Here is a 12,462-nt window from a genome sequence, read left to right on the forward strand (position 1 = left end):
GAACAGCACCTTGAATTCTTTTTATTGTCCTTAGTCACGTGAATGCAAAATATCTGAGACAGGTCTCAGTCAATTTAGAAAGTTTATTTTGGCAAGGTTAAGGACGTGCCCCTGACACAGCCTCAGAAAGTCCTGAGACATGTGCCCAAGGTGGATGGGGGGACAGTTTGCTTTTATATATTTTACAGAGACATGACATCAATCAATATGTGTAAGATGTACATTGGTTCAGTTCAGTAACTGGAAGTGGGGGCTTCCATGTTAGAAGTATAATAGACAAGAGGCAAAAGGTTACATCCTTTTGAAGCCATGATCAGCCTTCCACTGAATACACAGTTTAGTCTGGCCCAGTGAATCTGCATTTTTTGCATAAACAATGGAGAAGAGAAAGCAATCAGATATTCATTTGTCTCAGATGAGCCTCAGAGGGATGAGTTTGAATAGAATGGGAGGAAGGTTTGCCCTAAGCTGATCCCTGCTTGATGTTTCCCGTTAGCTTGGTGATTTTGGAGTCTCAGATTTATTTTCCTTTCACAGCCATCTAACAGTGAAGCATGGTTTCACTTTACACCTGAACCGCTATATCCACCAGATACAACCTTTGCCTCAAACACCACACTCACTTTGCACAAACCTGTTGACATCACACCTAAGTCAGCTTTTCTTGAGCCCCCATAGGAACAAATAAACATGCCTCTGATCTGCGGAAATCCCGCCAGGAAGTGCCGGCTTGGGTAGTGCTGGCTCAGCTAGCCTGCCTCCGCTACCGTTGGATTTCCTTTCTCCTCTGATTTTAAGAAGTGAGACAAAAAAGCAATTCCTGTTAATCATGTAGACAATGCAAGGGTCTCCAGGTTCCATTTCAGCAAGCTGGTTTCATCAAGGTCACGAAAAAGTGCATGTGTATCGGAGACCAGAGAGCAGTTAGGGACCCCGACACGGAGGTGGCATCAGGTAATCCTCAGGGGTGAGGGTGGGGAAGAGGGCCCGGCTGATGCTGGGAATGAGCAGCGCAGGCGGAGGCAAGGCCGGCGGTCCTGCGCCCCGGCGTGGACGCGTGCGGGAGTTCAGGCTGGGGAAATGGGTCACCACGTGCTATGGAGGCGGGGACATGGCCCTCCTCCCCTTATTTGTAAAGAGCGCCGGAGCGGATCGCGGAGTTTCACCGCGGACCTGTCAGAGATACAGAGGTTGTGGGGGCGGGAGACAGAAAGAGAGATCCAGAGACCGAGTCTCACATTGACACGCAGACAGAAAGACGCAGAGACAGACAGAAACAAACAGATAGGAGAGGTGAGAGGCCAGCGAGTCCTTCTGATTAACTTGCCCAGCCCAGAGAAGAGATCCGGGGAGAGGGAGGGTCCCGTTTAGACATGCAATCCCCAGGACTCCGAAAGAGCCCCTTTCTGCAGTTCCTTGGGGACTGCACGTCTCACCTCTTCTAAGTTTGCGGCGGAGAGAATAAAGCAGAAAGACAGGAAGAGGAAGTGGAGTTCTATAGTTAGTGCGGTTTTAGTTTTTCCTAAGAAGTGGCGTGGTTTGGGGCTTTATATCCGGGAGGAGCATATGTACGCAAATCCTGGGGCGTTTGCAAACCAGGATCCGGGGCGTCTGGCCCCATGCCCGGCCGGGCTTTTGAGGGCTACTGCCACGCAGCGTTTCTGGAGTCGGCCGGCTGGTGCCCTGGTGGCCTTTATCTCTGTCCCCCTTTGTCCTCTTTATCTCAGGCTCTCCAGGAGGCCGGGGGGCCCACTCCGCCTATCGCTCCCCGCGGCTACGCTGCCACTTCAATGCCCCGCAGGTCGCGAGCTGCTGTTCTTTCGCAGGCGTCGGAGAATCAGAGGCGTCCCGCGCCACCTCTGACTCGGAGCAGCGCCGAGCACTGAAGCTCGCGCCCTTGGGCACGGACGCCAGTGCGCTCGCGCGCGTCCCTCTGCGCGGCAGCCGGTCGCAGGCCCTCAAGGGGAAGGCCAGGCCAGGATGACCCCGGGCCGGGCGGTGGCGGGGCTCCTGCTGCTGGCGGCCGCAGGTCTCGGAGGAGTGGCGGAGGGGCCAGGGCTCGCCTTCAGCGACGATGTGCTGCGCGTGTTCGGCGCGAATCTGAGTCTGTCAGCGGCGCAGCTCCAACACTTGCTGGAGCAGATGGGAGCCGCCTCCCGCGTGGGCGTCCCGGAGCCTGGCCAGCTGCACTTCAACCAGGTAAGGCCGCCAGGCCCGGGCAGCCCTCTGTACTGTGGGTGTCCCTAGACTTCACTTTGTATATGAGCCGTTTTTATTTGGGAAAAGGGCAGGAGAAAGGATCTTGTTTTATTTCTCAAGTAGAAGGCGATATCTGGTGACACTTGCTTTTCACTAGACGAGGCTAAAGGATTAAAAGGTTAATGTTGTTAAGGGATTTGGCAGCCAGAAACTGCAGTTTTACGCCCGATGAACTGAGAGGTCAGACTCTTGTGATTATAAGGTTTTATTGAAAAGTTTATGCAGTAGTTGAGGGTGTGACGCCACCTTAACAGATGCTTTTTAGATAGGAATGAGTTACTTAAATCTTCCCAGAAAGATAACGGCTCACACACTTCCTACAAGGTCAGCAAGGAAGAAGATTATCACATGCCACCCTGGTTAACAGTTGCCCGGTGGGTAACCAGTGTCATTTGAAAACGAGATATAATGTAGTTCTGGCTCCTGTGTACATTACGTGAGGCATTCAGGGCTGAAACAGGAGCGGCCTTGAGACCAAGCTTCTAATTTGGTCATCCAGATGGTGGTAGACTAGGCTTATATTGTTAGTTCCTTGTCATATATCGGGTCAAATATTTGATTCTAGTATTTATCCAAAATGATTAAAAAAAACATTTTTCAGTACATAAATAGGGTACTACTAGGCATTTGGTAATACCTTGGCTTTGAGAACAGCTTGGAACTACCTAGGAGCAATTAAACATCATACCTGTTTGTAAACATAAAATCAAATTATTCCTAATTATTTCTATAATAAATACTCTGTAATTGGGTAATTCTTAAAATTGTGAAGTAGACAAAGTGTAGTTTCTGCATCCTTCCGAAACTGCTGTCTTTTAAAACTCAGTTAATTCAGTGCTTTGACTTGTTTTCCTTTACTCCTGTCCCACTGACAACTGCTACTGGAGAGCAGAATATAGTATTTTCCACATTGTTTGTCATTTTTGGACGATGTTAGTTTGTTACAAAAAGTTTTTGGGGTCCAAGATGTTTGGGAAATGCTGCATACTATACTCTGCTTTTGGAAATTTGGCGTTTCCTAATGAACATGACTTTAGATTACAGTTAGGGAAACTGTAATCAAATAAATTCCATGTTAATAACATTATAGGTAGGTCGGTATTCTTTTTGTTAGAAATATCTTACCACAATTAAAGTATATGGCCCTTAAGAAAATGTAGAACTTTCTGATGCCATGACGTATCAGAGGTGGTCTCTGTTTGACCTAGAAGGGTTTTGTGGTTCCCTTATGCATGTTCTTTAGTAAATTGTCTATAGTTCCAGTTCTGGGCATGGTATTATATCTGGGGTAATATCTGAGAAATGATGTGTTGGAAAAATGGAAATGCCTACAAATTATGCTAATATTTAAGAAAACAAAGTATTTGCTGTCTAGTTGCATTCTTTTCTTATCAAATAGGGGGAACAGCTGAGCTGACTCCAGTATTTCCAGGTAGGTATGGTCATGTGCTTGGAAAGAAACTTAGAGGATTGACTTGAAGCTGCGTATCTGTAGCCCACACATTGTTTTGACTTGCATGACCTCCTTATCTTGCAGTGTCTGGAGGTGTTGATGAATTTTAAAGGGGCAAAAGACCTCCCCACACCATATTCTCAAAGACATTGGAAAACATGCCTAAATTACTTAGGAAAATTGGTTAAGTGTACCAGTAATATGATTCTCTGTTTATTAGCAGGTAGGATGTCTCAATAGGTAAAATTATATGTATCTTGACACCTTTTTTTCTCATTCTCATGTTTGCATATTTAACTGCCCTCATTATGGCCTCTGTGGGCAACAAAAAGAGACAGGAAGAAGCTCATAATTACCTTGGAAAGAAAAGGAAGCCAAGGAAAATTTACCACTTAATCAGCCTAACAAACATCTCTTTGATGTTCTCTCTTTTTCTTTTCTTTTCTTTTCTTTTCTTTTCTTTTTTTGAGACTGAGTTTCACTCTTGTTGCCCAGGCTGGAGTGCAATAGCACGATCTCGGTTCGCCGCAACCTCCGCCTCCCGGGTTCAAGCAATTCTCCTGCCTCAGCCTCCCGAGTAGCTGGGATTACAGGCGTGTGCCATCACACCCAGCTAATTTTGGTTTTTTTTTTTTTAGAGAGATGGGGTTTTTAGTAGAGATGGGGTTTCTCCCTGTTGGTGAGTCTGGTCTCAAACTCCTGACCTCAGGTGATTCACCAGCCTCGGCCTCCCAAAGTGCAGGGATTATAGTCATGAGCCACGGCGCCCTGCCTGATGTTCTAAAAAGTCCTAGTGAAAACAATTATCATTGGTTAAACGATGACAAATGAAATACCAATCCAAAAGAATCCATCGATTTGCTGGTAGTTGACGGACTTGAGCCCACGGCATTTGTGTATGCTCCAGTGTGAAACCACCCAATTATGGAGTAAAATTTTAGGGTCATTAATGCTTACATACCCTAAAGAATACAACTTCAGTTTCCTCGTAGGGTGGAATAAACAATGCACATGTTTATTGTGAGACACTGGTTTTTGACTTTGAAAAAGGCTAAGAAAATAAAATTTGTTTCAAGGTCCAGGAATTTACTGAATCTTCTACAAGACTTAGTTTTCAAATAACATTGCTCTTTTGGTTGAGGGCTGTGATATTTATTAGGTCAGCTTTTCTCAGGTGATAGACTAATGAACTCTGGAGATTTGTTAGACAATTTTGGAAGGTTTTCTAAATATTTTTCTTCTGTATCCTTAAGTAAGTACTATTAAATTAGCTTGTTGCTTTGGGATATCAAAGAGGATTGAGTTCAAAGTGTAGACAGTAGAACAATTGAGCCAATAGTTTTGCTTCTTATAGCTACTGACAGTGCAAAGAATTAGATAGAAGCAGTGACCCAAACAACAAAGAGGAGGGAGCCCTTTTAGCCAAATGGGTCTCTGGAGCCCTCATTTCTGGATAAAGGTCTGATCTATTGAGGGGAGTTTCGAGAATACACAAGGAAGCCCCACATATCTGGATACCCCAGGTTATTAATCTAGGACATTTAAGAATGGCGTCAGTGCTGCCTTTTGTTTGTTCAGGTGTTCCTTTCTCATTCTTCGAATGTTCCTTTTCCTCATTTCCTCTTTCAATCACTGTATTTTCAAGTTCTTATGTGTAGATAGTGGTTAAACAGCCTGATAGAAGGAAGATCCTATTTTCTGAATTATCACACTGAGCTGCTGGAAATGCCTCCATTCAGAGAGTTTCTTCTTCTGATACATATTTTTTGATATATATCTTGCAGCCCATCACCTGCATTGCACATAGTTTTTTTCTTCTCACATTTCTATCATCACCTGGTAGCCAGGTTCTGTTTTTAACCTTTTTCAATTTTCAATATTCAGTCTTCTCAAAACAACACTCTTTTTTTCAAAAAACTTCCATGAACTGTCTCTTAGCTGGTAAACTCTAAATCTTGAGCCTAGCATTTATGGCCTGATCCTCCTGTGTCAACCTACTGCTCCAGACCTAGCACCCACTAAACTAAACTACTCACTGCTCTATGGATTCCCATAAGCTTTTGCTCAACCACTTCTGAGCTCATTATCTTCCTTGGACCCTTCCTGCCTTTGACTGAAATGTTCTTCTTTTCCTTAAATTGCTCTGTGAAAATCTACTTTCTTAAGCCCATTTAAACTGCACCATAAAACCTTTCTGGGGTATCACAGCCAGCACTGATTTACTGATTTCTGTATTTTCTGAATTCCTGAAATTTTTTTTACCGTGCTGATGTCACTTAACTATTCATGTGTTCAACAGACATTTTAAATGTCTGCTGCACTCTAATTTGAGTGGTTATTTTAAAATACAAATCCGATCATATCATTCATCCTGTTAAAACAATTCAGTGCCTTTTAGATAAACTTCAAACACTTATAGTGGCTTTAAAGTCCTTTTCTGATTTGGTCCCTGAATGTTTCTTAAACCTTATCCTTTGTCACAGTTCCAATTTTAATGGACTATTTACAGTGCCTGGTTCTCTAGAAATACCTGATTATGCTCTGGCATCAGTTTAGACATTACTTCTTCTGAGAAGCCTTTCTTGATCTTCTCAAGAGTGTAGTCAAAGTCCCTTCAATGAAATCCTGTATTTCTTGGTGCTTGTGCAATTATAACATATTATATATTGCAATTATATTATAACAGGTAAATTATTTTATATGTATTGCAGTTTTCTGCTTATGTGGCTATAACCCCTGCTGCCTCCCTCTACCCTCCAAAAGATTTTTAACAAGTTGGAGGGCATGGTCTGATTCCTCTCTCTAGGGACTAGTGTAGTGCCTGGTTTATAATATGTATTCATTAGAATTTTTTTGAATAGATGGGTGAAGATTGTTTAAGATGAGGTCGATAATTTGAGTGCTTACATGACTTTACAGTCTACTGGAGGAGATATGACATATGCACATATAATTATAATGTGTGATACAGTGATACGTCTGATTAAGGAACTAACCCATTTATGCCTAAGGTTGCAATTTTTTGAATTTTTGCAATCAGACCTTGGCAATGACCTTGAGCAGAAGGATATAAATAACTCCCACATGCTTAGTGTTCCAATAATGGAACACTAGGAATAAATGTGTTTAAAAACCAAAGTGGGATAAGACCTTTGTTTTCAGAAAATTAATCTGATGTGGGAGTGTGGAATGTATTGGAGTGGGTCAAGGTGGGAGCTAAGGAGCCATCCGCAGTGGATTTCATGAGATGTAAGGACCACTTGAATCTGGAGAAAGTCAGAAGGTAATATAAAGGCTCTGCCTTCAGAGACTTCTAGAAGAGCAGGCATGGCTGAAGAGTATGCAAAAGGCCCCAGAGATAAGCCTTTTCTATTTCAATATTTTGCCTGTAATGGTTATTTAAGTATTGTTAGATCTCTTCCTTCATTATCTTCTGGCCCTGTGATGCCAGAGAGGGAGAAAGAATAACTCTGGGCTCATATTAATGGTGGCCAGGCTAGTGATATGTAGCAAAAAGGAGTGTATGTATGTGTGTGGATATGCAAACATGTTTGCATTGCCTGTTGTCATCTACTGCACTTTTTCCTGGGGTAGGGGTAATGGTGGGTTAGATGAGGGTGTTTCTGGGAAGCACTGACTGTGGACAGAAGAGATAAAGAACATTAGTTCTTCTTCTTTTTTTTTTTCCTCTTTATGTGCTGAGAAATGGTGGGGGTAAACCTTCTAGGAATGCCTTCTAACCTGCTTGTTCAGGTGAGAAACTGGAAAGGCAGGACAGAGGGTGAGGTTACCTGGGTCTCTTGTCAAGAATCCTCCAAGACAATGGCCCCATTCTGATCTATTAGATCACTCTCACATAAGGTGATTGTGTACAGTATGTTGATTGTATTTCAAGGCTTTGGGAAAATGAGGGACATTCGTAATTCATTTGACTGTGATGTCAAGAGCTTAGTTTGCCTTGATGCCAGGTGTGATTGGGATCCATTAGGAAAATGCTTTTCATTCCTTTCATATCTAGCTCCCAAAATCACATCTTTACCCACTATAGGAGTCATGTGAACCTTTTTTTATGTAATATAATAATTATAGCTAGGATTTATTGATCTTTTACTATGTGGCTTTACTCCCTTAACCAATTTATTTGTATTATCACATTTCATACTCATACCAACTCTATGATAAAGGTCCCATTATTATCTTCATTTTATACGTAAGAAAAATGTGGCACAGAGAGGTTAAGTAACTGGACCAACGTCACGAAGTAAGTAGTAGAACCTCAGGCAATCTTACACACTATGCTATAGTGCATTTTTTGAATTACAATCTAGAAAACCATACTTTCTCTAGCTAGAGCAACCATGACCTTAGATTTTGAACTACGGACAGAAGTTACTAGCCATCCACTGCTTATCTGGATACATTGCTTAGTCACATGAAGGAAATGGTACTAGAGCTGCGAAGGCTACGATGATGATGACTTTTATCCTCAGAGACCTTATAATTAAGAAATAAGATGGAGGCCGGGTGCAGTGGCTCACGCCTGTAATTCCAGCACTTTGGGAGGCTGAGGCGGGCAGATCACGAGGTCAGGAGATCCAGACCATCCTGGTTAATACGGTAAAACCTCATCTGTACTAAAAATACAAAAAATTAGCTGGGCGTGGTGGCAGGCATCTGCAGTCCCAGCTACTGTGGAGGCTGAGGCAGGGGAGAATGGCATGAACCTGGGAGGTGGAGCTTGCAGTGAGCCAAGATCGCGCCACTGCACTCCAGCCTGGGTGACACAGCGAGACTCCTTCTCAAAAAAAAAAAAAAAAAAAAAAAAAAAAAAAAAAAAAAAAAAAAGAAGAAATAAGATGGAAACTGTGAAAAGTGACTGTGGAAGGCAAATCTGCAGTAATTACGAAAGCAGACATTGTAAAACATATCACAAGGCCATATGTGATTGTCACATGGATACTAGAAAACATCTGCTACTAGTTTAGAAAGGTGAAGGATTTTTGAGGGTTGGAAATCCCTCATGGAAAAGTTACAACTCAGTCAATTCAGCTTATCTCGTTTGGGTTTTAAAAAGTTTATTGATTGAACTCTTGCTTGTACCAAATGTGATGAATTTTCATGTGAATTACATGACTTCTTTTTTAGAGGATGAAATTTTCTTTTATTCTTTCATATATAATGAATTTTTTTAAGGGACTATAAGCGACAATAGTACTTTCTTCTATGGATAGACTTCAGGCATGTCTAGTATGAAACCTTTCAGTCCATTTCTCACTTTTATGCTAGAAGTTTTCTGCCAATGAATCCACTGTCTCTTCTGGCAGTTTAGAATGGAAATCTTCCCTTATGATGCCTCTGAAGCAATTGCATTCTTAACTGCACAACACTGGAGCAAGTGGTTTGTGCATAGGTGTTAGGGAATGAGTTGAAGCAAGGAGGGAAGAGTAGGTGAGCCGAGCCGAGTACTTCAACAGAATCACTGACTCTTAACATAGGTAAGACAGTGCTGGTAGGAGGCAGTTTGAGCTTTCTCACACAGTTATCAGGTGAACTTTCCTGAATTGGGATAGGTCTTTGTTTCTCTCTAGGGATGTTCTCTAGAGATGTTCTCTCATCTGGGTGGGAGATCTGCAGCTGTTATGCTTTCCATGGTTTATTCTTATCTTGGGTGATGTTGAGGGTCAGGGACTTAGTTTTCTGCTTCCTAGTCATAAAAACCCATTACTTTTCAACCATAATAATCGTTTAAAGGTATTTTCTTTAAATTTAATATACTTTTGGTTTTTTTTTTTTTGAGAAAAGTGAATTTCTTTTGGTGGTAGTAGGGATTGGGAGAGAAAAATAGGAATATAAATAGAAGTGGAAAATAAGGCCTGAAGTTGAGAAGGATCAGTGGTCCTCAGGAAAACGAAAGCAACCTCTAATGAAGGTGGTTTAATGTGACTGGTAATGGATTTGCAAGTTATTTGTATTCCAAGTGGTGTTTCCTTGAGGGATGTACACATTACTAAGTGCAAACAGCTAGTATTAGGGTCATTTACAATGCAATTTATTTTAAAAAAAGAATGTTTACTCTAGACTACCTAAAAAACTATGTAATTTTCAGAATTTTCCCATTTCCAACTTTTTATAACAGGTAGATTCCTGTTTGTAATCAAAACTAATTAATTTATTCTCACACTATTCCAATTGTCTGTTTCAGTAGTCTTGAGATTTATTTTACAAAGAAATGGAACTTTCATCCAATTACCTTTGTGTTGATAGGATTTGGGAGCATTGAAAACATTCAGAATGGAGCCTTGTTTAATTTGGCTTCCGTCTCTTTCTAAGATACTCTGTTGTTTTTCTTGGCCTGAAGTTTAAGGAGAATAAAACAAAATCTGTGAGTCTAGATTAAAGATGAACCTGAAATGTAGCATTATGCCCTCCAAGGTTAAATATTTAACACCTTGACTTTTTTTTTTTCTTTAAATAACTAATTGGATAGCTAGAGAAAAAAAATCAAGTGAGCATTGATAATGCCTCTAAGTCTTTAGTTTTTTGAACCTAATTAAAAATAATCCATAATTGTAACCAATTTATTTGGTGAGCTTCTTAGACCTCTAACTATCTTAGAGAATACAGCATAATGGTTTACAACTTGGCTTCTGGAGTCAGGCAAGCCTGGGCTGAAATTCTAATTCTCTTGTTTACCACTTGGGAAATCACAGGCAAGTGACTTAACCTCTTTTTGTAATCCTTAGGTTTTACATCTGTGAATTGAGAAAAAAAGAGCCTTACTCATAGGACAGTTTTTTGGATTAGAAAATAAGAACAATATTAACATTTATTGAGCATTTAATATATTTCGGGCACTTATATATTTAGTATATGTGCCAACTCAATAAAGATATAAGACATTTTTAATTACCTGCATTGCTTCCAATAATACATAATACAAAAGACCGTTTATGTAAAATACTTAGCATTGGGACTGGCTCAAATTATGTCCTCAATACATAGTTATTATCATCATAATACTATGTTACTCAATATAGCTACATTATCCTTAACAAAATTGTCTTCCATTGAAGGTCTGAACACCCAAGGGTCTGTCAACTTAAAGAAGAAAGCACAGCCATAAAAAGACAGTAAGAATTAATGAAATAAAAAGATCAGTGAGAAATAAGTCAGTCCAGTGCCTTTGATTTCAGTCTTGGTTTCCATGGTGACTCACCTTCAGAAAGGCTTTTACAGTTTACCTCCACTTCACTTTCACCGAGCACTGGTAGTAAATCCTTGAAAATGTAAACCTTAGGTGTAGAGACTACTAAAATAATTTGAGTACTTCAATATGCATTGAAATTATTACCTCCCCTCTAGAGGACTTCTGGTGCTACATTTAGGAATTGGCTCTATTTTACTATTTTTGCCCCAGATGGGCATCACCACTGAAATGTGAATGCTTGGGGAACCACATAATACTTCCAGAAATGGATAGAATTGTGGTTTTAAATTGAGATCTACTTCTAAATCTATATGGACCTCTGTATGGATTTTGCAAGCCAAAGAATCTAGGACCCTCTGCGTTTAGCTGAACCCTGTTGATTAGAAAGCAGATAAGAGAATGAGAACCATTTTGTTTTAACGGGGAAGACGTGAGAGATGTATCTCTTCAGGGGCAGGGAAACAGAAAGTTAGCTCAAACTTCAATGAACAGTAAAATCAGTAGACTGAGTCTGAGCTTGGCAAAAGATCCTGCTTTATATAAATATTCATCATATATTCTATAAAACACACAGCCCCTTATGTTAAGAGATGCATGCTATGATGGTACCAGGCAAAAGAGTTTGAAATATTAAATCATAATGCTCTACAGTTTTCTTCAGGAGCAGAGTTCCCCAGAACATGAGTATATTATTTGGTTACTTCACCTACACATATTAGCAGGAACAGCTAGACACTAGCTCTGTCTCTAGTCCTGGGATGAACACTGTTTAAGTAAATGTTGTGGACAGGGCCTTTACTGTGGCAGAGGAAACAGGTCCTGTCCTAGTAAGAATATTTACTAACAATTATGGAGCACTTCTTGTGTTCCAGGCATCCTGCTCAATTCTTCCTTATATACCATTCTGTTAATCCTCCTGATCCCATGGGGTAAACACTCTTGTTATTCCCTTGAGGAAATTCAACTTTAGGGAGGTTAAGCAACTCAAGTCAGATGACTCATATTGGCAGAGCACATATTCCATTCCAGGGTGACTGGATTCTCTAACTGATGCACTTTCCACTGTTGCCTCTTATGCTGAAGAGTATCATCCCACAGAAGGACTTATTTTCCAAAAAGCCAAGTGCCTCTTGTGTCATCCAAGTGCCTGGATGTCAAGCTAGAACTAATGCCATTTTCTTGAAGCCACTGGGAACCGTACACTCATTTATTTGAAGCAGGAATATGTTCTCTGCTTATGTTCCCCTCTTGTTTGAGTAAAAAGAGGGAAAAAAAGTTTTTTCTTCCCCTTGTTAAAGTTGTACTTGCAATAATCAGGGCTGGCCCTAAAACTCATTATTACTTCCTCTACAAAGTAGTTTTTAACCTTGCAAAGTTATTTCCTGACAATTAACATTTGATACTCAAAACAATATTGTGAGAAAATTGGGACATACCAGTTCCCCCAGAAACTGAGATACAAATAAGTCATTTGGTAAAAGTTAGACAAAATGCCCAAATTTTTCTGGGAGACCAGACATTCCAATTTTGAATCCTCAGTTCT

The 12,462-nt window shown here is 40.8% G+C and overlaps 1 protein-coding gene across 2 annotated transcripts in view; it reads left to right on the forward strand.

Moving 5' to 3' along the window:
• The first annotated feature begins 1,141 nt into the window (after window positions 1-1,141).
• The window catches only part of SLC39A8 (solute carrier family 39 member 8), a 98,785-nt gene continuing 87,464 nt past the window's right edge, over window positions 1,142-12,462 (forward strand). The window contains exons 1-2 of one of the 2 annotated variants that reach the window (XM_017877091.1): window positions 1,142-1,293; window positions 1,728-2,199. In XM_017877091.1, coding sequence (XP_017732580.1) covers window positions 1,981-2,199 — 219 coding nt within the window. In that variant the 5' untranslated portion in view covers window positions 1,142-1,293; window positions 1,728-1,980. Of the gene's footprint in view, window positions 1,294-1,316; window positions 1,501-1,727; window positions 2,200-12,462 lie in introns of those variants that run through there. The other variant, XM_017877092.1, reaches the window with a different exon arrangement.

This window comes from Rhinopithecus bieti, unplaced genomic scaffold, assembly GCF_001698545.2.
Source record: "Rhinopithecus bieti isolate Rb0 unplaced genomic scaffold, ASM169854v2 scaffold_9690, whole genome shotgun sequence".
NCBI classification, from domain to species: Eukaryota; Metazoa; Chordata; class Mammalia; order Primates; family Cercopithecidae; genus Rhinopithecus; species Rhinopithecus bieti.